Here is a 23,214-nt window from a genome sequence, read left to right as displayed (position 1 = left end):
TGGTGGTATGACTCACTTGGGATCTGTGACCCAGCTGTGTCCAAAGTCATTGGGGTTGGTGGTCAGAGAACCGTCGGGTTTCCTGAAGTCATCGTTGGAGTTTCCGTTGTAGTCTCCACACAGTCCACACAGCTTGTCCTTATAGCTAAATACAGAGGAGCAAATAGTCCGATGAGTCAAGCATTTTTTCTAGAATATTAATGACAAAATTATAAAATAAAAATATTACAATGTGAGAACTTTCTACTTGGTTTTTATTTTACGTTGTGCTTATTTTAATGGTATATCATGTCGGGGTCACCAAAACCGTAGAAAGAAACCAAGCTGCATAGACCCCATTTATGGTCTCTCTCTCTCTGTATGTGTGTGTGTGTGTGTTCTCTTCAGTGTGTGTATGAAGCAGTTTTGACTCACTCCTTGATGACCTTGATGTCCATATAGTGGTTTCCGTCATATCGTACGGTCACACCAAAGTCCATGGCTACAGTGTAGTGTTTACCAGACTTCAAAACAGACACGCCTGTAGCTGGGGTCAGTGGGATGTTCACATTGATACCATCCAACTAGGAGGAGAAGAGGACACAGACGTGTTAGTGAGGGGCACTTCATTTCTTATGTTTTTTAGCTTCCTCTTTATAAGCTGTTCTGTGTTTTGTATGAATTTGATGCATTTAATGCTGCTCAGGAATTTCCCTTCGGTGGCAAGAAATATTTATTGAATACAATGACAAACTGTTCTTGACAGTGTATGTTACTTCATATTGAATGTGTACATGCAGGGCTCTGCATTTTATCACTATTTCATTCTATTGTTACGTATTTAAACATTTTCAAACGTCTTCCTCATCTCTTTTTCTCTCTACCCCAACCCTATCCCTCCATCAATCCCTCTCTCTCTCACCTGCACGGTGCCTCCCTTCAAGACGGAGATCTTCACCCCACGCACGTACACATGCACAGCCTTCAGGTAGGAGATGGTTGGTTTGTTGAAGCGGTTCTCGTTGTCAGCATGCACCTCGTAGTGAGGCACTGACGTGTGGTTACAGGGCTCTGACATCAAGTAGCTGCAGTTCCCCATGAAGTTGTACTTCTTCTTGTCGAAGGTGGTGTAGTGAGGGTCACCAGACGCGATACAGGTAGAGGTGTCTGGGGGGAATAGTGATTATAAAGTTGGGAGTGAGATTAGTAATTGGCTGGTGGAAATAATACTGACTCAGTGTTCACATAGTTGGGTTATTATTTTCACCAAATGATGCCTGACAAAATGTAAATAGTGTTTTCCAAGCTGAACATAATACATGTATACTGTATATAAGGCTGTCTGTTTGCATAGCTAGGAATCAAACTCTAGGAACGATCCACTTTACTGTAGGTTGGATGTTCCCCTGGGTTTCACGATGGAACTCCTTACCAATATAATAGATTTGATAAGACTTTCATCTTTATACAAGTTATGATAACTGAGCTAATACAAGTTATGACAACTGAGCTAATACAAGTTATGACAACTGAGCTAATACAAGATCTCATAACTTAGCTAAAACAAGTGATGATAACTGAGCTAACACAAGTTATGATAACTGAGCTAATACAAGTTATGACAACTGAGCTAATACAAGATCTCATAACTGAGCTAATACAAGTTATGATAACTGAGCTAATACAAGTTATGATAACTGAGCTAATACAAGTTATGACAACTGAGCTAATACAAGATCTCATAACTTAGCTAATACAAGTTATGATAACTGAGCTAATACAAGTTATGATAACTTAGCTAATACAAGTTATGATAACTGAGCTAATACAAGTTATGATAACTGAGCTAATACAAGTTATGATAACTGAGCTAATACAAGTTATGACAACTGAGCTAATACAAGATCTCATAACTTAGCTAATACAAGTTATGATAACTGAGCTAATACAAGTTATGATAACTGAGCTAATACAAGATCTCATAACTTAGCTAATACCAGCTATGATAACTGAGCTAATACAAGTTATGATAACTTGGGCGGCAGGTAGCCTAGTGGTTAGATCTTTGGGCCAATAACTGAAAGGTTGCTCAATTGAATCCCCGAGCTGACAAGGTAAAAGTCTGTCGTTCTGTCCGTGAACAAGGCAGTTAACCCGCCATCACTGCCAATAAGAAATTGTTCTTAAAAACCTCTTAAGTGTTGGACCCCTTTTTTCAATTTTCGCCTAAAATGACATACCCACATCTAACTGCCTGTAGCTCAGGACCTGATACAAGGATATGCATATTCTTGGTACCATTTGAAAGGAAACACTTTGAAGTTTGTGGAAATGTGAAAGGAATGTAGAAGGATATAACACATTAGATCAGGTAAAATATAATACAAAGAAAAACCCACCGTTTTTTTGTATTTTTTTGTACCATCGTGTTTGAAATGCAAGAGAAAGGCCATAATGTATTATTCCAGCCCAGCTTCATTTTAGATTTTGGCCACTAGGTGGCAGCAGTGTATGTGCAAAGTTACAGACTGATCCAATGAATCATTGCATTTCTGTTCAAAATGTTGTATCAAGACTGCCCAAATGTGCCTAATTTGTTGATGAAAAACTTTTCATGTTCAAAACTGTGCACTCTACTCAAACAATAGCATGGTATTCTTTCACTGTAATAGCTTCTGTCAATTGGACAGTGCAGTTAGATTAACAAGAATTTAAGCTTTCTGCCAATGTCAGATATGTCTATGTCCTGGGAAATGTTCTTGTTACTTACAACCTCATGCTAATCGCATTAGCCTACGTTAGCTCAACCCACCAATCCTGAAGAAGTTTTAACTGACTTGCCAAGTTAAATAAAGGTCAAATAAAAACTCAGCTAATTCAAGTTGTGACAACTGAGCTAATACAAGTTATGATAACTTTGCCTAACAATGTATTATAACTCAGCTAACAGTACCTTTAGGATAGCAGGCTCCGTTGCGACACTCCTCCGTGGGAGAGCAGGAGTTGTCCACACAGTCCAAGATGTAGTTTCCAGCACAACGACACAGCTTGGAGCAGCCGTCCCCAAAGATGATCTCTCCTGGCTAAAAGGACAGAGACAGGTAGAGAGGAATTGTTAACATGTTGTTTTGACAATATATATATATATATTTGGTCATTTATTTGTGCATTCTGTGAACATTTGCGTGTGTTCCTTGTGTTGCTGGTAATTTTCTAAGTATATTTGTGATGTGCTGAGAGGAGCACTATCAATATCCATGTGAGTGGACATTCTGGACAGTAAAAGTACTGTATCGTATAATATTGTATCATATTGTGTATCACATCGTATATATTGTGTATCATATATCGATTGGTATGCCGTATTGTAAATCATTCACAAAATTGTATATCACATTATATTGTGTCATATTCAATCACACAGTACATTCTTAACCACAGACTACCAATCCCAGATGGTCTCGTACCTCATAGTAGTCACCTCCCTCCAGACAGCCACATGTTTCTATGGGGACACAGCGTCTGCCTTTGAACACAAAGCCTGGCTTACAGAAACACGCGCTGATACAGGAGCCAGTGCAGTTGGTGGAGGGTTCCTTACAGCTGGGGATGCAGGCAGGGCCACACTCTATATACTCAGCATTGGGAGGGCACGTCACTATTGGGGGAGAGAGGGAGAGGAGGATGGGGAGGCAAAGAAGAGAGGGTAAGAGGGTGGGGCGGAAGGGAGACAAGGGGTTAATATCAGGAATTATTGGGTTACCAATTAATTGATTTGTGCAAATACAGAAAGCGGTTTCTGATTCTGATCGTAAGAATGAGAACAGATGATTGTCTGTTAATTTCACCTGGTGGTTTTGTGGTAGTAGGTTTGGGAGTAGTTGGTTTAGGTGTAGTTGGTATGGGAGTAGTTGGTTTGACTGTAGTTGGGGCTGAGGGACAGAGGGAGACAGCATGAGACATAAGAGAGAAAGACATTATAGCCAAGTCTCAGATCTGTTTGTGCTGTCTGGTCAACTCATATGGTCACAGCCTGGTCACCTCCCCTACCATCCAAGAGGTCAGATGTCAAAACACCATTCTGAGTGTGTGTGGGTGTTTGTACGGACTGTTTATTTCAGGGAACTTACTTGTAGGGTAGCAGTCCAGCTCTCCTCCCTGGACCTTACACTCGTGCATTGGAGGGCAATCAGAGGGATTGCAGGTGACGAAGGGAGCGTTACAATAACATTTCAGCTTACAGTCCTCCAGGTACCACTCCTCACCAGGCTGGAGGGAGGGAGGGAAGGAGGAGAGATGGAGGGAGAGACAATAGTTCATCATTGGTTGGTTGCAGGTTGGTTACATACACGTCACACACACAAAGTCCATCAGCCGACACACAACACACTCACCTCGTAGTACTGTCCGTTGGTGCCTTTGCAGCCACAGGAGTTCTCTTTGACACACTTCCCGGCGCTGAGGACGTAACCAGGGTCACACACACAGCCCTCTGAACAGGGAGCATCACACCCTGTGGAGGGTCTGGAGGCACAGCTGGGCTGGCAAGGGGCGGCACAGGGCACGTACTGACTGTTGGGGGGGCATGTCAGAGCTGGAGAGAAGGAGGGAAGAGGAGACATTAGGAGATAGGTCTATTTAAAACATGACTGTCTCTTAATAATGACGTTGTTGATTATACGGAACAGTACTGTTAGAGTGTATTGTTTGGTCTTTGATGTGCTAATAACAGCAGGGTCTTTGGTGAGTGAATGAATAATTATTATTATATTAATCACTGCAATTTCCATCTTCATCATCAATATCCGTCTCTTCCTTGTTATTATTATGTATAACATGTATCTGTAGCAGGGTTGGGGTCCATTTCATTTCAATTCCAGTCAATTCAGGAAGTACTTTAAAATACCAATTCCAATTCTCTTTAATGCTTTTCAGTGAGGGACACTTGGAATGAGAATTTGGTTTACTTTCTGAAATGACTGGAATGAAATGGAATTGACCCCAACACTGATCTGTACTCACGGCAGAAGGTGCTGTTCCTCCAGGTTCCGATGGTGACTCCTCGGTCCTGACAGTCGTTGACGTACGACTCGATGGACTCACACAGGATGGGTTGAGCACCATCCAGCTCGCACAGGTCAAACAGACAGTCCTTGAAGAAACTCTGAAATAGACACACATAAACATATGCGTGTCTTCGACTTGCACACAAAGCTTGGAGGTTTGGTTACTTAAGTGACAAAGTTGTTTGAATTGAATTAAGCGTATTTAAAAATCTCTGCACTAAAAATGTCTATATATTTAAAAATGTTTTTCTTGGTTGTGAGATTTCACACGTTAAACAAACGTTTGTTGAATCTTGAAGACAAAATATGATATGACCCTATATACCGTACATTACAGTAACATCTCACATTAGGTAAGACACTATATACCACACATTACGGTAGTTACTCACATTGGGGTTGACCTTAGGGTGACAGACAGCGAACGGTCCGTTCTTGTCCAGTAGCATGCCGCAGTAGCCAGAGCTCTCATACCTGTCCAGTTCATCATCAGTACAGCCTGGGATGGTGGTGTTGGGCTTCTTGTTACAACTGGAGTCAGAGACAGGGTGAATCAGTCATGTGTGTGTGTGTGTGTGTGTGTGTGTGTGTGTGTGTGTGTGTGTGTGTGTGTGTGTGTGTGTGTGTAACTGGTGGTATGACTCACTTGGGATCTGTGACCCAGCTGTGTCCAAAGTCATTGGGGTTGGTGGTCAGAGAACCGTCGGGTTTCCTGAAGTCATCGTTGGAGTTTCCGTTGTAGTCTCCACACAGTCCACACAGCTTGTCCTTATAGCTAAATACAGAGGAGCAAATAGTCCGATGAGTCAAGCATTTTTCTAGAATATTAATGACAAAATTATAAAATAAAAATATTACAATGTGAGAACTTTCTACTTGGTTTTTATTTGACGTTGTGCTTATTTTAATGGTATATCATGTCGGGGTCACCAAAACCGTAGAAAGAAACCAAGCTGCATAGACCCCATTTATGGTCTCTCTCTCTGTATGTGTGTGTGTGTGTGTTCTCTTCAGTGTGTGTATGAAGCAGTTTTGACTCACTCCTTGATGACCTTGATGTCCATATAGTGGTTTCCGTCATATCGTACGGTCACACCAAAGTCCATGGCTACAGTGTAGTGTTTACCAGACTTCAAAACAGACACGCCTGTAGCTGGGGTCAGTGGGATGTTCACATTGATACCATCCAACTAGGAGGAGAAGAGGACACAGACGTGTTAGTGAGGGGCACTTCATTTCTTATGTTTTTTAGCTTCCTCTTTATAAGCTGTTCTGTGTTTTGTATGAATTTGATGCATTTAATGCTGCTCAGGAATTTCCCTTCGGTGGCAAGAAATATTTATTGAATACAATGACAAACTGTTCTTGACAGTGTATGTTACTTCATATTGAATGTGTACATGCAGGGCTCTGCATTTTATCACTATTTCATTCTATTGTTACGTATTTAAACATTTTCAAACGTCTTCCTCATCTCTTTTTCTCTCTACCCCAACCCTATCCCTCCATCAATCCCTCTCTCTCTCACCTGCACGGTGCCTCCCTTCAAGACGGAGATCTTCACCCCACGCACGTACACATGCACAGCCTTCAGGTAGGAGATGGTTGGTTTGTTGAAGCGGTTCTCGTTGTCAGCATGCACCTCGTAGTGAGGCACTGACGTGTGGTTACAGGGCTCTGACATCAAGTAGCTGCAGTTCCCCATGAAGTTGTACTTCTTCTTGTCGAAGGTGGTGTAGTGAGGGTCACCAGACGCGATACAGGTAGAGGTGTCTGGGGGAATAGTGATTATAAAGTTGGGAGTGAGATTAGTAATTGGCTGGTGGAAATAATACTGACTCAGTGTTCACATAGTTGGGTTATTATTTTCACCAAATGATGCCTGACAAAATGTTGTTGTGGAATAATCAGAATTTGTTGGTAACATAGGTAAGATGTTTTATATTCATCATATGTTTGTAAGTTACTTCTCATCAGAATGGTATTTTTGTATAATACTGTGGCGAGGTTGCAGTTATCTGTTCTATGTCAAGACTAAGTTGCATGGGCCGCAGAGAGGGGAGAGGTCAAGGGATCATCATGTGTAAACATATCTTTGGCTCCACAATGTCTGTGTGCCAGTCAGTGTGTCTCTGTGATCTTGTCAAGATAGGATGAATTTGATATATGCCTGTTGATATGGAGGATTGGTTTATGGTTCCGAGTTTGAGAAAGGAGACAAAGCTGAACAATTAATTATGCCGATGCTGTCTTATCCTGTGTATCTTTGCTATAAAGGATCCCATTTGCCATTATGTTGGGACTCTCAACTTTTCATTAGAGATACTGAACTGTTGAAAGTCAAAATGCTATTGCAATGTGGAAGGGGCTCTCAGAGAATTCATTGAGAGACACTGAATTACCTGAGAGTCACAGGGTTATGATAGAGCTCATATAATTAAAGATGGACTTTGATAACTAACTCTGACTTGTGTGTGGTTTGCGCTCATGATTTGGTAAATAGAGGAACATTTCCACGACAATGTAAATAGTGTTTTCCAAGCTGAACATAATACATGTATACTGTATATAAGGCTGTCTGTTTGCATAGCTAGGAATCAAACTCTAGGAACAATCCACTTTACTCTAGGTTGGATGTTCCCCTGGGTTTCACGATGGAACTCCTTACCAATATAATAGATTTGATAAGACTTTCATCTTTATACAAGTGATGATAACTGAGCTAATACAAGTTATGACAACTGAGCTAATACAAGTTATGACAACTGAGCTAATACAAGATCTCATAACTTAGCTACCACAAGCTATGATAACTGAGCCAATATAAGCTATGATAACTGTTTTCAATACAAGCACATGCATAACTGAGCCAATGCTGCTATGATAACTTGTTAATACAAGATCTCATAACTTAGCTAATACAAGTTATGATAACTGAGCTAATATAAGTTATATTAACTGAGCTAATACAAGTTACGCATAACTGAGCTTAATACAAGTTATGATAACTGAGCTAATACAAGTTATGATAACTGAGCGATAACTGAGCTAATACAAGATCTATGACAACTGAGCTAATACAAGAGCTCATAACTTAGCTAATACAAGTTATGATAACTGAGCTAATACAAGTTATGATAACTGAGTTATCAAGATCTCAAGATCTCATAACTTAGCTAATAACTTAGCCAATACCAGCTATGATAACTGAGCCAATACAAGTTATGATAACTTGGGCGGCAGGTAGCCTAGTGGTTAGATCTTTGGGCCAATAACTGAAAGGTTGCTCAATTGAATCCTGAGCTGACAAGGTAAAAGTCTGTCGTTCTGTCCGTGAACAAGGCAGTTAACCCGCCATCACTGCCAATAAGAAATTGTTCTTAAAACCTCTTAAGTGTTGGACCCCTTTTTTCAATTTTCGCCTAAATGACATACCCACATCTAACTGCCTGTAGCTCAGGACCTGATACAAGGATATGCATATTCTTGGTACCATTTGAAAGGAAACACTTTGAAGTTTGTGGAAATGTGAAAGGAATGTAGAAGGATATAACACATTAGATCAGGTAAAATATAATACAAAGAAAAACCCACCGTTTTTTTTTGTATTTTTTTGTACCATCGTGTTTGAAATGCAAGAGAAACGCCATAATGTATTATTCCAGCCCAGCTTCATTTTAGATTTTGGGCTAGGTGGCAGCAGTGTATGTGCAAAGTTACAGACTGATCCAATGAATCATTGCATTTCTGTTCAAAATGTTGTATCAAGACTGCCCAAATGTGCCTAATTTGTTGATGAAAAAACTTTTCATGTTCAAAACTGTGCACTCTACTCAAACAATAGCATGGTATTCTTTTCACTGTAATAGCTTCTGTCAATTGGACAGTACAGTTAGATTAACAAGAATTTAAGCTTTCTGCCAATGTCAGATATGTCTATGTCCTGGGAAATGTTCTTGTTACTTTACAACCTCATGCTAATCGCATTAGCCCACGTTAGCTCAACCCACCAATCCTGAAGAAGTTTTAACTGACTTGCCAAGTTAAATAAAGGTCAAATAAAAACTCAGCTAATTCAAGTTGTGACAACTGAGCTAATACAAGTTATGATAACTTTGCCTAACAATGTATTATAACTCAGCTAACAGTACCTTTAGGATAGCAGGCTCCGTTGCGACACTCCTCCGTGGGAGAGCAGGAGTTGTCCACACAGTCAAGATGTAGTTTCAGCACAACGACACAGCTGGAGCAGCCGTCCCCAAAGATGATCTCTCCTGGGCTAAAAGGACAGAGACAGGTAGAGAGGAATTGTTAACATGTTGTTTTGACAATATATATATATATATTTGGTCATTTATTTGTGCATTCTGTGAACATTTGCGTGTGTTCCTTGTGTTGCTGGTAATTTTCTAAGTATATTTGTGATGTGCTGAGAGGAGCACTATCAATATCCATGTGAGTGGACATTCTGGACAGTAAAAGTACTGTATCGTATAATATTGTATCATATTGTGTATCACATCGTATATATTGTGTATCATATATCGATTGGTATGCCGTATTGTAAATCATTCACAAAATTGTATATCACATTATATTGTGTCATATTCAATCACACAGTACATTCTTAACCACAGACTAACAATCCCAGATGGTCTCGTACCTCATAGTAGTCACCTCCCCTCCAGACAGCCACATGTTTCTATGGGGACACAGCGTCTGCCTTTGAACACAAAGCCTGGCTTACAGAAACACGCGCTGATACAGGAGCCAGTGCAGTTGGTGGAGGGTTCCTTACAGCTGGGGATGCAGGCAGGGCCACACTCTATATACTCAGCATTGGGAGGGCACGTCACTATTGGGGGAGAGAGGGAGAGGAGGATGGGGGAGGCAAAGAAGAGAGGGTAAGAGGGTGGGGCGGAAGGGAGACAAGGGGTTAATATCAGGAATTATTGGGTTACCAATTAATTGATTTGTGCAAATACAGAAAGCGGTTTCTGATTCTGATCGTAAGAATGAGAACAGATGATTGTCTGTTAATTTCACCTGGTGGTTTTGTGGTAGTAGGTTTGGGAGTAGTTGGTTTAGGTGTAGTTGGTATGGGAGTAGTTGGTTTGACTGTAGTTGGGGCTGAGGGACAGAGGGAGACAGCATGAGACATAAGAGAGAAAGACATTATAGCCAAGTCTCAGATCTGTTTGTGCTGTCTGGTCAACTCATATGGTCACAGCCTGGTCACCTCCCCTACCATCCAAGAGGTCAGATGTCAAAACACCATTCTGAGTGTGTGTGGGTGTTTGTACGGACTGTTTATTTCAGGGAACTTACTTGTAGGGTAGCAGTCCAGCTCTCCTCCCTGGACCTTACACTCGTGCATTGGAGGGCAATCAGAGGGATTGCAGGTGACGAAGGGAGCGTTACAATAACATTTCAGCTTACAGTCCTCCAGGTACCACTCCTCACCAGGCTGGAGGGAGGGAGGAAGGAGGAGAGATGGAGGGAGAGACAATAGTTCATCATTGGTTGGTTGCAGGTTGGTTACATACACGTCACACACACAAAGTCCATCAGCCGACACACAACACACTCACCTCGTAGTACTGTCCGTTGGTGCCTTTGCAGCCACAGGAGTTCTCTTTGACACACTTCCCGGCGCTGAGGACGTAACCAGGGTCACACACACAGCCCTCTGAACAGGGAGCATCACACCCTGTGGAGGGTCTGGAGGCACAGCTGGGCTGGCAAGGGGCGGCACAGGGCACGTACTGACTGTTGGGGGCATGTCAGAGCTGGAGAGAAGGAGGGAAGAGGAGACATTAGGAGATAGGTCTATTTAAAACATGACTGTCTCTTAATAATGACGTTGTTGATTATACGGAACAGTACTGTTAGAGTGTATTGTTTGGTCTTTGATGTGCTAATAACAGCAGGGTCTTTGGTGAGTGAATGAATAATTATTATTATATTAATCACTGCAATTTCCATCTTCATCATCAATATCCGTCTCTTCCTTGTTATTATTATGTATAACATGTATCTGTAGCAGGGTTGGGGTCCATTTCATTTCAATTCCAGTCAATTCAGGAAGTACTTTAAAATACCAATTCCAATTCTCTTTAATGCTTTTCAGTGAGGGACACTTGGAATGAGAATTTGGTTTACTTTCTGAAATGACTGGAATGAAATGGAATTGACCCCAACACTGATCTGTACTCACGGCAGAAGGTGCTGTTCCTCCAGGTTCCGATGGTGACTCCTCGGTCCTGACAGTCGTTGACGTACGACTCGATGGACTCACACAGGATGGGTTGAGCACCATCCAGCTCGCACAGGTCAAACAGACAGTCCTTGAAGAAACTCTGAAATAGACACACATAAACATATGCGTGTCTTTGACTTGCACACAAAGCTTGGAGGTTTGGTTACTTAAGTGACAAAGTTGTTTGAATTGAATTAAGCGTATTTAAAAATCTCTGCACTAAAAATGTCTATATATTTAAAAATGTTTTTCTTGGTTGTGAGATTTCACACGTTAAACAAACGTTTGTTGAATCTTGAAGACAAAATATGATATGACCCTATATACCGTACATTACAGTAACATCTCACATTAGGTAAGACACTATATACCACACATTACGGTAGTTACTCACATTGGGGTTGACCTTAGGGTGACAGACAGCGAACGGTCCGTTCTTGTCCAGTAGCATGCCGCAGTAGCCAGAGCTCTCATACCTGTCCAGTTCATCATCAGTACAGCCTGGGATGGTGGTGTTGGGCTTCTTGTTACAACTGGAGTCAGAGACAGGGTGAATCAGTCATGTGTGTGTGTGTGTGTGTGTGTGTGTGTGTGTGTGTGTGTGTGTGTGTGTGTGTGTGTGTGTGTGTAACTGGTGGTATGACTCACTTGGGATCTGTGACCCAGCTGTGTCCAAAGTCATTGGGGTTGGTGGTCAGAGAACCGTCGGGTTTCCTGAAGTCATCGTTGGAGTTTCCGTTGTAGTCTCCACACAGTCCACACAGCTTGTCCTTATAGCTAAATACAGAGGAGCAAATAGTCCGATGAGTCAAGCATTTTTTCTAGAATATTAATGACAAAATTATAAAATAAAAATATTACAATGTGAGAACTTTCTACTTGGTTTTATTTTACGTTGTGCTTATTTTAATGGTATATCATGTCGGGGTCACCAAAACCGTAGAAAGAAACCAAGCTGCATAGACCCCATTTATGGTCTCTCTCTCTGTATGTGTGTGTGTGTGTGTTCTCTTCAGTGTGTGTATGAAGCAGTTTTGACTCACTCCTTGATGACCTTGATGTCCATATAGTGGTTTCCGTCATATCGTACGGTCACACCAAAGTCCATGGCTACAGTGTAGTGTTTACCAGACTTCAAAACAGACACGCCTGTAGCTGGGGTCAGTGGGATGTTCACATTGATACCATCCAACTAGGAGGAGAAGAGGACACAGACGTGTTAGTGAGGGGCACTTCATTTCTTATGTTTTTTAGCTTCCTCTTTATAAGCTGTTCTGTGTTTTTATGAATTTGATGCATTTAATGCTGCTCAGGAATTTCCCTTCGGTGGCAAGAAATATTTATTGAATACAATGACAAACTGTTCTTGACAGTGTATGTTACTTCATATTGAATGTGTACATGCAGGGCTCTGCATTTTATCACTATTTCATTCTATTGTTACGTATTTAAACATTTTCAAACGTCTTCCTCATCTCTTTTTCTCTCTACCCCAACCCTATCCCTCCATCAATCCCTCTCTCTCTCACCTGCACGGTGCCTCCCTTCAAGACGGAGATCTTCACCCCACGCACGTACACATGCACAGCCTTCAGGTAGGAGATGGTTGGTTTGTTGAAGCGGTTCTCGTTGTCAGCATGCACCTCGTAGTGAGGCACTGACGTGTGGTTACAGGGCTCTGACATCAAGTAGCTGCAGTTCCCCATGAAGTTGTACTTCTTCTTGTCGAAGGTGGTGTAGTGAGGGTCACCAGACGCGATACAGGTAGAGGTGTCTGGGGGGAATAGTGATTATAAAGTTGGGAGTGAGATTAGTAATTGGCTGGTGGAAATAATACTGACTCAGTGTTCACATAGTTGGGTTATTATTTTCACCAAATGATGCCTGACAAAATGTAAATAGTGTTTTCCAAGCTGAACATAATACATGTATACTGTATATAAGGCTGTCTGTTTGCATAGCTAGGAATCAAACTCTAGGAACGATCCACTTTACTGTAGGTTGGATGTTCCCCTGGGTTTCACGATGGAACTCCTTACCAATATAATAGATTTGATAAGACTTTCATCTTTATACAAGTTATGATAACTGAGCTAATACAAGTTATGACAACTGAGCTAATACAAGTTATGACAACTGAGCTAATACAAGATCTCATAACTTAGCTAAAACAAGTGATGATAACTGAGCTAACACAAGTTATGATAACTGAGCTAATACAAGTTATGACAACTGAGCTAATACAAGATCTCATAACTCTATAACTTATGATAACTGAGCTAATACAAGTTATGATAACTGAGCTAATACAAGTTATGACAACTGAGCTAATACAAGATCTCATAACTTAGCTAATACAAGTTATGATAACTGAGCTAATACAAGTTATGATAACTTAGCTAATACAAGTTATGATAACTGAGCTAATACAAGTTATGATAACTGAGCTAATACAAGTTATGATAACTGAGCTAATACAAGTTATGACAACTGAGCTAATACAAGATCTCATAACTTAGCTAATACAAGTTATGATAACTGAGCTAATACAAGTTATGATAACTGAGCTAATACAAGATCTCATAACTTAGCTAATACCAGCTATGATAACTGAGCTAATACAAGTTATGATAACTTGGGCGGCAGGTAGCCTAGTGGTTAGATCTTTGGGCCAATAACTGAAAGGTTGCTCAATTGAATCCCGAGCTGACAAGGTAAAAGTCTGTCGTTCTGTCCGTGAACAAGGCAGTTAACCCGCCATCACTGCCAATAAGAAATTGTTCTTAAAAACCTCTTAAGTGTTGGACCCCTTTTTTTCAATTTTCGCCTAAAATGACATACCCACATCTAACTGCCTGTAGCTCAGGACCTGATACAAGGATATGCATATTCTTGGTACCATTTGAAAGGAAACACTTTGAAGTTTGTGGAAATGTGAAAGGAATGTAGAAGGATATAACACATTAGATCAGGTAAAATATAATACAAAGAAAAACCCACCGTTTTTTTGTATTTTTTTGTACCATCGTGTTTGAAATGCAAGAGAAAGGCCATAATGTATTATTCCAGCCCAGCTTCATTTTAGATTTTGGCCACTAGGTGGCAGCAGTGTATGTGCAAAGTTACAGACTGATCCAATGAATCATTGCATTTCTGTTCAAAATGTTGTATCAAGACTGCCCAAATGTGCCTAATTTGTTGATGAAAAACTTTTCATGTTCAAAACTGTGCACTCTACTCAAACAATAGCATGGTATTCTTTCACTGTAATAGCTTCTGTCAATTGGACAGTGCAGTTAGATTAACAAGAATTTAAGCTTTCTGCCAATGTCAGATATGTCTATGTCCTGGGAAATGTTCTTGTTACTTACAACCTCATGCTAATCGCATTAGCCTACGTTAGCTCAACCCACCAATCCTGAAGAAGTTTTAACTGACTTGCCAAGTTAAATAAAGGTCAAATAAAAACTCAGCTAATTCAAGTTGTGACAACTGAGCTAATACAAGTTATGATAACTTTGCCTAACAATGTATTATAACTCAGCTAACAGTACCTTTAGGATAGCAGGCTCCGTTGCGACACTCCTCCGTGGGAGAGCAGGAGTTGTCCACACAGTCCAAGATGTAGTTTCCAGCACAACGACACAGCTTGGAGCAGCCGTCCCCAAAGATGATCTCTCCTGGCTAAAAGGACAGAGACAGGTAGAGAGGAATTGTTAACATGTTGTTTTGACAATATATATATATATATTTGGTCATTTATTTGTGCATTCTGTGAACATTTGCGTGTGTTCCTTGTGTTGCTGGTAATTTTCTAAGTATATTTGTGATGTGCTGAGAGGAGCACTATCAATATCCATGTGAGTGGACATTCTGGACAGTAAAAGTACTGTATCGTATAATATTGTATCATATTGTGTATCACATCGTATATATTGTGTATCATATATCGATTGGTATGCCGTATTGTAAATCATTCACAAAATTGTATATCACATTATATTGTGTGATATTCAATCACACAGTACATTCTTAACCACAGACTAACAATCCCAGATGGTCTCGTACCTCATAGTAGTCACCTCCTCCAGACAGCCACATGTTTCTATGGGGACACAGCGTCTGCCTTTGAACACAAAGCCTGGCTTACAGAAACACGCGCTGATACAGGAGCCAGTGCAGTTGGTGGAGGGTTCCTTACAGCTGGGGATGCAGGCAGGGCCACACTCTATATACTCAGCATTGGGAGGGCACGTCACTATTGGGGGAGAGAGGGAGAGGAGGATGGGGGAGGCAAAGAAGAGAGGGTAAGAGGGTGGGGCGGAAGGAGACAAGGGGTTAATATCAGGAATTATTGGGTTACCAATTAATTGATTTGTGCAAATACAGAAAGCGGTTTCTGATTCTGATCGTAAGAATGAGAACAGATGATTGTCTGTTAATTTCACCTGGTGGTTTTGTGGTAGTAGGTTTGGGAGTAGTTGGTTTAGGTGTAGTTGGTATGGGAGTAGTTGGTTTGACTGTAGTTGGGGCTGAGGGACAGAGGGAGACAGCATGAGACATAAGAGAGAAAGACATTATAGCCAAGTCTCAGATCTGTTTGTGCTGTCTGGTCAACTCATATGGTCACAGCCTGGTCACCTCCCCTACCATCCAAGAGGTCAGATGTCAAAACACCATTCTGAGTGTGTGTGTGTTTGTACGGACTGTTTATTTCAGGGAACTTACTTGTAGGGTAGCAGTCCAGCTCTCCTCCCTGGACCTTACACTCGTGCATTGGAGGGCAATCAGAGGGATTGCAGGTGACGAAGGAGCGTTACAATAACATTTCAGCTTACAGTCCTCCAGGTACCACTCCTCACCAGGCTGGAGGGAGGGAGGGAAGGAGGAGAGATGGAGGGAGAGACAATAGTTCATCATTGGTTGGTTGCAGGTTGGTTACATACACGTCACACACACAAAGTCCATCAGCCGACACACAACACACTCACCTCGTAGTACTGTCCGTTGGTGCCTTTGCAGCCACAGGAGTTCTCTTTGACACACTTCCCGGCGCTGAGGACGTAACCAGGGTCACACACACAGCCCTCTGAACAGGGAGCATCACACCCTGTGGAGGGTCTGGAGGCACAGCTGGGCTGGCAAGGGGCGGCACAGGGCACGTACTGACTGTTGGGGGGGCATGTCAGAGCTGGAGAGAAGGAGGGAAGAGGAGACATTAGGAGATAGGTCTATTTAAAACATGACTGTCTCTTAATAATGACGTTGTTGATTATACGGAACAGTACTGTTAGAGTGTATTGTTTGGTCTTTGATGTGCTAATAACAGCAGGGTCTTTGGTGAGTGAATGAATAATTATTATTATATTAATCACTGCAATTTCCATCTTCATCATCAATATCCGTCTCTTCCTTGTTATTATTATGTATAACATGTATCTGTAGCAGGGTTGGGGTCCATTTCATTTCAATTCCAGTCAATTCAGGAAGTACTTTAAAATACCAATTCCAATTCTCTTTAATGCTTTTCAGTGAGGGACACTTGGAATGAGAATTTGGTTTACTTTCTGAAATGACTGGAATGAAATGGAATTGACCCCAACACTGATCTGTACTCACGGCAGAAGGTGCTGTTCCTCCAGGTTCCGATGGTGACTCCTCGGTCCTGACAGTCGTTGACGTCGACTCGATGGACTCACACAGGATGGGTTGAGCACCATCCAGCTCGCACAGGTCAAACAGACAGTCCTTGAAGAAACTCTGAAATAGACACACATAAACATATGCGTGTCTTCGACTTGCACACAAAGCTTGGAGGTTTGGTTACTTAAGTGACAAAGTTGTTTGAATTGAATTAAGCGTATTTAAAAATCTCTGCACTAAAAATGTCTATATTTTAAAAATGTTTTCTTGGTTGTGAGATTTCACACGTTAAACAAACGTTTGTTGAATCTTGAAGACAAAATATGATATGACCCTATATACCGTACATTACAGTAACATCTCACATTAGGTAAGACACTATATACCACACATTACGGTAGTTACTCACATTGGGGTTGACCTTAGGGTGACAGACAGCGAACGGTCCGTTCTTGTCCAGTAGCATGCCGCAGTAGCCAGAGCTCTCATACCTGTCCAGTTCATCATCAGTACAGCCTGGGATGGTGGTGTTGGGCTTCTTGTTACAACTGGAGTCAGAGACAGGGTGAATCAGTCATGTGTGTGTGTGTGTGTGTGTGTGTGTGTGTGTGTGTGTGTGTGTGTGTGTGTGTGTGTGTGTGTGTAACTGGTGGTATGACTCACTTGGGATCTGTGACCCAGCTGTGTCCAAAGTCATTGGGGTTGGTGGTCAGAGAACCGTCGGGTTTCCTGAAGTCATCGTTGGAGTTTCCGTTGTAGTCTCCACACAGTCCACACAGCTTGTCCTTATAGCTAAATACAGAGGAGCAAATAGTCCGATGAGTCAAGCATTTTTCTAGAATATTAATGACAAAATTATAAAATAAAAATATTACAATGTGAGAACTTTCTACTTGGTTTTTTTTGACGTTGTGCTTATTTTAATGGTATATCATGTCGGGGTCACCAAAACCGTAGAAAGAAACCAAGCTGCATAGACCCCATTTATGGTCTCTCTCTCTCTGTATGTGTGTGTGTGTGTGTTCTCTTCAGTGTGTGTATGAAGCAGTTTTGACTCACTCCTTGATGACCTTGATGTCCATATAGTGGTTTCCGTCATATCGTACGGTCACACCAAAGTCCATGGCTACAGTGTAGTGTTTACCAGACTTCAAAACAGACACGCCTGTAGCTGGGGTCAGTGGGATGTTCACATTGATACCATCCAACTAGGAGGAGAAGAGGACACAGACGTGTTAGTGAGGGGCACTTCATTTCTTATGTTTTTAGCTTCCTCTTTATAAGCTGTTCTGTGTTTTGTATGAATTTGATGCATTTAATGCTGCTCAGGAATTTCCCTTCGGTGGCAAGAAATATTTATTGAATACAATGACAAACTGTTCTTGACAGTGTATGTTACTTCATATTGAATGTGTACATGCAGGGCTCTGCATTTTATCACTATTTCATTCTATTGTTACGTATTTAAACATTTTCAAACGTCTTCCTCATCTCTTTTTCTCTCTACCCCAACCCTATCCCTCCATCAATCCCTCTCTCTCTCACCTGCACGGTGCCTCCCTTCAAGACGGAGATCTTCACCCCACGCACGTACACATGCACAGCCTTCAGGTAGGAGATGGTTGGTTTGTTGAAGCGGTTCTCGTTGTCAGCATGCACCTCGTAGTGAGGCACTGACGTGTGGTTACAGGGCTCTGACATCAAGTAGCTGCAGTTCCCCATGAAGTTGTACTTCTTCTTGTCGAAGGTGGTGTAGTGAGGGTCACCAGACGCGATACAGGTAGAGGTGTCTGGGGGAATAGTGATTATAAAGTTGGGAGTGAGATTAGTAATTGGCTGGTGGAAATAATACTGACTCAGTGTTCACATAGTTGGGTTATTATTTTCACCAAATGATGCCTGACAAAATGTAAATAGTGTTTTCCAAGCTGAACATAATACATGTATACTGTATATAAGGCTGTCTGTTTGCATAGCTAGGAATCAAACTCTAGGAACGATCCACTTTACTGTAGGTTGGATGTTCCCCTGGGTTTCACGATGGAACTCCTTACCAATATAATAGATTTGATAAGACTTTCATCTTTATACAAGTTATGATAACTGAGCTAATACAAGTTATGACAACTGAGCTAATACAAGTTATGACAACTGAGCTAATACAAGATCTCATAACTTAGCTAAAAAAAGTGATGATAACTGAGCTAACACAAGTTATGATAACTGAGCTAATACAAGTTATGACAACTGAGCTAATACAAGATCTCATAACTGAGCTAATACAAGTTATGATAACTGAGCTAATACAAGTTATGACAACTGAGCTAATACAAGATCTCATAACTTAGCTAATACAAGTTATGATAACTGAGCTAATACAAGTTATGATAACTTAGCTAATACAAGTTATGATAACTGAGCTAATACAAGTTATGATAACTGAGCTAATACAAGTTATGATAACTGAGCTAATACAAGTTATGACAACTGAGCTAATACAAGATCTCATAACTTAGCTAATACAAGTTATGATAACTGAGCTAATACAAGTTATGATAACTGAGCTAATACAAGATCTCATAACTTAGCTAATACCAGCTATGATAACTGAGCTAATACAAGTTATGATAACTTGGGCGGCAGGTAGCCTAGTGGTTAGATCTTTGGGCCAATAACTGAAAGGTTGCTCAATTGAATCCCCGAGCTGACAAGGTAAAAGTCTGTCGTTCTGTCCGTGAACAAGGCAGTTAACCCGCCATCACTGCCAATAAGAAATTGTTCTTAAAAACCTCTTAAGTGTTGGACCCCTTTTTTCAATTTTCGCCTAAAATGACATACCCACATCTAACTGCCTGTAGCTCAGGACCTGATACAAGGATATGCATATTCTTGGTACCATTTGAAAGGAAACACTTTGAAGTTTGTGGAAATGTGAAAGGAATGTAGAAGGATATAACACATTAGATCAGGTAAAATATAATACAAAGAAAAACCCACCGTTTTTGTATTTTTTGTACCATCGTGTTTGAAATGCAAGAGAAAGGCCATAATGTATTATTCCAGCCCAGCTTCATTTTAGATTTTGGCCACTAGGTGGCAGCAGTGTATGTGCAAAGTTACAGACTGATCCAATGAATCATTGCATTTCTGTTCAAAATGTTGTATCAAGACTGCCCAAATGTGCCTAATTTGTTGATGAAAAACTTTTCATGTTCAAAACTGTGCACTCTACTCAAACAATAGCATGGTATTCTTTCACTGTAATAGCTTCTGTCAATTGGACAGTGCAGTTAGATTAACAAGAATTTAAGCTTTCTGCCAATGTCAGATATGTCTATGTCCTGGGAAATGTTCTTGTTACTTACAACCTCATGCTAATCGCATTAGCCTACGTTAGCTCAACCCACCAATCCTGAAGAAGTTTTAACTGACTTGCCAAGTTAAATAAAGGTCAAATAAAAACTCAGCTAATTCAAGTTGTGACAACTGAGCTAATACAAGTTATGATAACTTTGCCTAACAATGTATTATAACTCAGCTAACAGTACCTTTAGGATAGCAGGCTCCGTTGCGACACTCCTCCGTGGGAGAGCAGGAGTTGTCCACACAGTCCAAGATGTAGTTTCCAGCACAACGACACAGCTTGGAGCAGCCGTCCCCAAAGATGATCTCTCCTGGCTAAAAAGGACAGAGACAGGTAGAGAGAATTGTTAACATGTTGTTTTGACAATATATATATATATATTTGGTCATTTATTTGTGCATTCTGTGAACATTTGCGTGTGTTCCTTGTGTTGCTGGTAATTTTCTAAGTATATTTGTGATGTGCTGAGAGGAGCACTATCAATATCCATGTGAGTGGACATTCTGGACAGTAAAAGTACTGTATCGTATAATATTGTATCATATTGTGTATCACATCGTATATATTGTGTATCATATATCGATTGGTATGCAGATGTAAATCATTCACAAAATTGTATATCACATTATATTGTGTGATATTCAATCACACAGTACATTCTTAACCACAGACTACCAATCCCAGATGGTCTCGTACCTCATAGTAGTCACCTCCCTCCAGACAGCCACATGTTTCTATGGGGACACAGCGTCTGCCTTTGAACACAAAGCCTGGCTTACAGAAACACGCGCTGATACAGGAGCCAGTGCAGTTGGTGGAGGGTTCCTTACAGCTGGGGATGCAGGCAGGGCCACACTCTATATACTCAGCATTGGGAGGGCACGTCACTATTGGGGGAGAGAGGGAGAGGAGGATGGGGGAGGCAAAGAAGAGAGGGTAAGAGGGTGGGGCGGAAGGAGACAAGGGGTTAATATCAGGAATTATTGGGTTACCAATTAATTGATTTGTGCAAATACAGAAAGCGGTTTCTGATTCTGATCGTAAGAATGAGAACAGATGATTGTCTGTTAATTTCACCTGGTGGTTTTGTGGTAGTAGGTTTGGGAGTAGTTGGTTTAGGTGTAGTTGGTATGGGAGTAGTTGGTTTGACTGTAGTTGGGGCTGAGGGACAGAGGGAGACAGCATGAGACATAAGAGAGAAAGACATTATAGCCAAGTCTCAGATCTGTTTGTGCTGTCTGGTCAACTCATATGGTCACAGCCTGGTCACCTCCCCTACCATCCAAGAGGTCAGATGTCAAACACCATTCTGAGTGTGTGTGGGTGTTTGTACGGACTGTTTATTTCAGGGAACTTACTTGTAGGGTAGCAGTCCAGCTCTCCTCCCTGGACCTTACACTCGTGCATTGGAGGGCAATCAGAGGGATTGCAGGTGACGAAGGAGCGTTACAATAACATTTCAGCTTACAGTCCTCCAGGTACCACTCCTCACCAGGCTGGAGGGAGGGAGGGAAGGAGGAGATGGAGGGAGAGACAATAGTTCATCATTGGTTGGTTGCAGGTTGGTTACATACACGTCACACACACAAAGTCCATCAGCCGACACACAACACACTCACCTCGTAGTACTGTCCGTTGGTGCCTTTGCAGCCACAGGAGTTCTCTTTGACACACTTCCCGGCGCTGAGGACGTAACCAGGGTCACACACAGCCCTCTGAACAGGGAGCATCACACCCTGTGGAGGGTCTGGAGGCACAGCTGGGCTGGCAAGGGGCGGCACAGGGCACGTACTGACTGTTGGGGGCATGTCAGAGCTGGAGAGAAGGAGGAAGAGGAGACATTAGGAGATAGGTCTATTTAAAACATGACTGTCTCTTAATAATGACGTTGTTGATTATACGGAACAGTACTGTTAGAGTGTATTGTTTGGTCTTTGATGTGCTAATAACAGCAGGGTCTTTGGTGAGTGAATGAATAATTATTATTATATTAATCACTGCAATTTCCATCTTCATCATCAATATCCGTCTCTTCCTTGTTATTATTATGTATAACATGTATCTGTAGCAGGGTTGGGGTCCATTTCATTTCAATTCCAGTCAATTCAGGAAGTACTTTAAAATACCAATTCCAATTCTCTTTAATGCTTTTCAGTGAGGGACACTTGGAATGAGAATTTGGTTTACTTTCTGAAATGACTGGAATGAATGGAATTGACTTAACTGATCTGTACTCACGGCAGAAGGTGCTGTTCCTCCGGGTTCCGATGGTGACTCCTCGGTCTGACAGTCGTTGACGTCGACTCGATGGACTCACACAGGATGGGTTGAGCACCATCCAGCTTCGCACAGAGTCAACAGACAGTCCTTGAAGAAACTCTGAAATAGACACATAAACATATGCGTGTCTTCGACTTGCACACAAAGCTTGGAGGTTTGGTTACTTAAGTGACAAAGTTGTTTGAATTGAATTAAGCGTATTTAAAAATCTCTGCACTAAAAATGTCTATATATTTAAAAATGTTTTTCTTGGTTGTGAGATTTCACACGTTAAACAAACGTTTGTTGAATCTTGAAGACAAAATATGATATGACCCTATATACCGTACATTACAGTAACATCTCACATTAGGTAAGACACTATATACCACACATTACGGTAGTTACTCACATTGGGGTTGACCTTAGGGTGACAGACAGCGAACGGTCCGTTCTTGTCCAGTAGCATGCCGCAGTAGCCAGAGCTCTCATACCTGTCCAGTTCATCATCAGTACAGCCTGGGATGGTGGTGTTGGGCTTCTTGTTACAACTGGAGTCAGAGACAGGGTGAATCAGTCATGTGTGTGTGTGTGTGTGTGTGTGTGTGTGTGTGTGTGTGTGTGTGTGTGTGTGTGTGTGTGTG

General features: G+C 41.4%; 1 protein-coding gene across 1 annotated transcript; it reads right to left on the bottom strand.

Moving 5' to 3' along the window:
- Window positions 1–16: 16 nt before the first annotated feature.
- Window positions 17–21,747, bottom strand: LOC135566762 (IgGFc-binding protein-like; the record flags this gene model as incomplete). The annotated part of the gene is given in 41 exon segments (XM_065014382.1): window positions 17–145; window positions 415–563; window positions 902–1,146; window positions 2,933–3,062; window positions 3,447–3,637; window positions 3,828–3,911; window positions 4,110–4,248; window positions 4,374–4,573; window positions 5,002–5,143; window positions 5,438–5,576; window positions 5,692–5,820; window positions 6,087–6,235; window positions 6,574–6,818; window positions 9,197–9,324; window positions 9,723–9,900; window positions 10,092–10,175; window positions 10,374–10,512; window positions 10,637–10,823; window positions 10,825–10,834; window positions 11,263–11,404; window positions 11,699–11,837; window positions 11,953–12,081; window positions 12,348–12,496; window positions 12,834–13,078; window positions 14,859–14,988; window positions 15,373–15,388; window positions 15,391–15,562; window positions 15,753–15,836; window positions 16,033–16,113; window positions 16,116–16,170; window positions 16,296–16,495; window positions 16,924–16,986; window positions 16,989–17,064; window positions 17,357–17,495; window positions 17,611–17,739; window positions 18,007–18,155; window positions 18,493–18,737; window positions 20,496–20,625; window positions 21,008–21,198; window positions 21,389–21,472; window positions 21,670–21,747. Coding segments are annotated over 41 exon segments (5,594 nt in total), but the record flags the coding sequence as incomplete, so codon positions are not given.
- Between the last annotated feature and the right edge of the window lie 1,467 nt (window positions 21,748–23,214).

This window comes from Oncorhynchus nerka, unplaced genomic scaffold (genome assembly GCF_034236695.1).
Source record: "Oncorhynchus nerka isolate Pitt River unplaced genomic scaffold, Oner_Uvic_2.0 unplaced_scaffold_3429, whole genome shotgun sequence".
Taxonomy (NCBI): Eukaryota; Metazoa; Chordata; class Actinopteri; order Salmoniformes; family Salmonidae; genus Oncorhynchus; species Oncorhynchus nerka.
The sequence above is the reverse complement of the archived record's forward strand: the minus strand, read 5'-3'. Positions and strand labels throughout refer to the sequence as shown.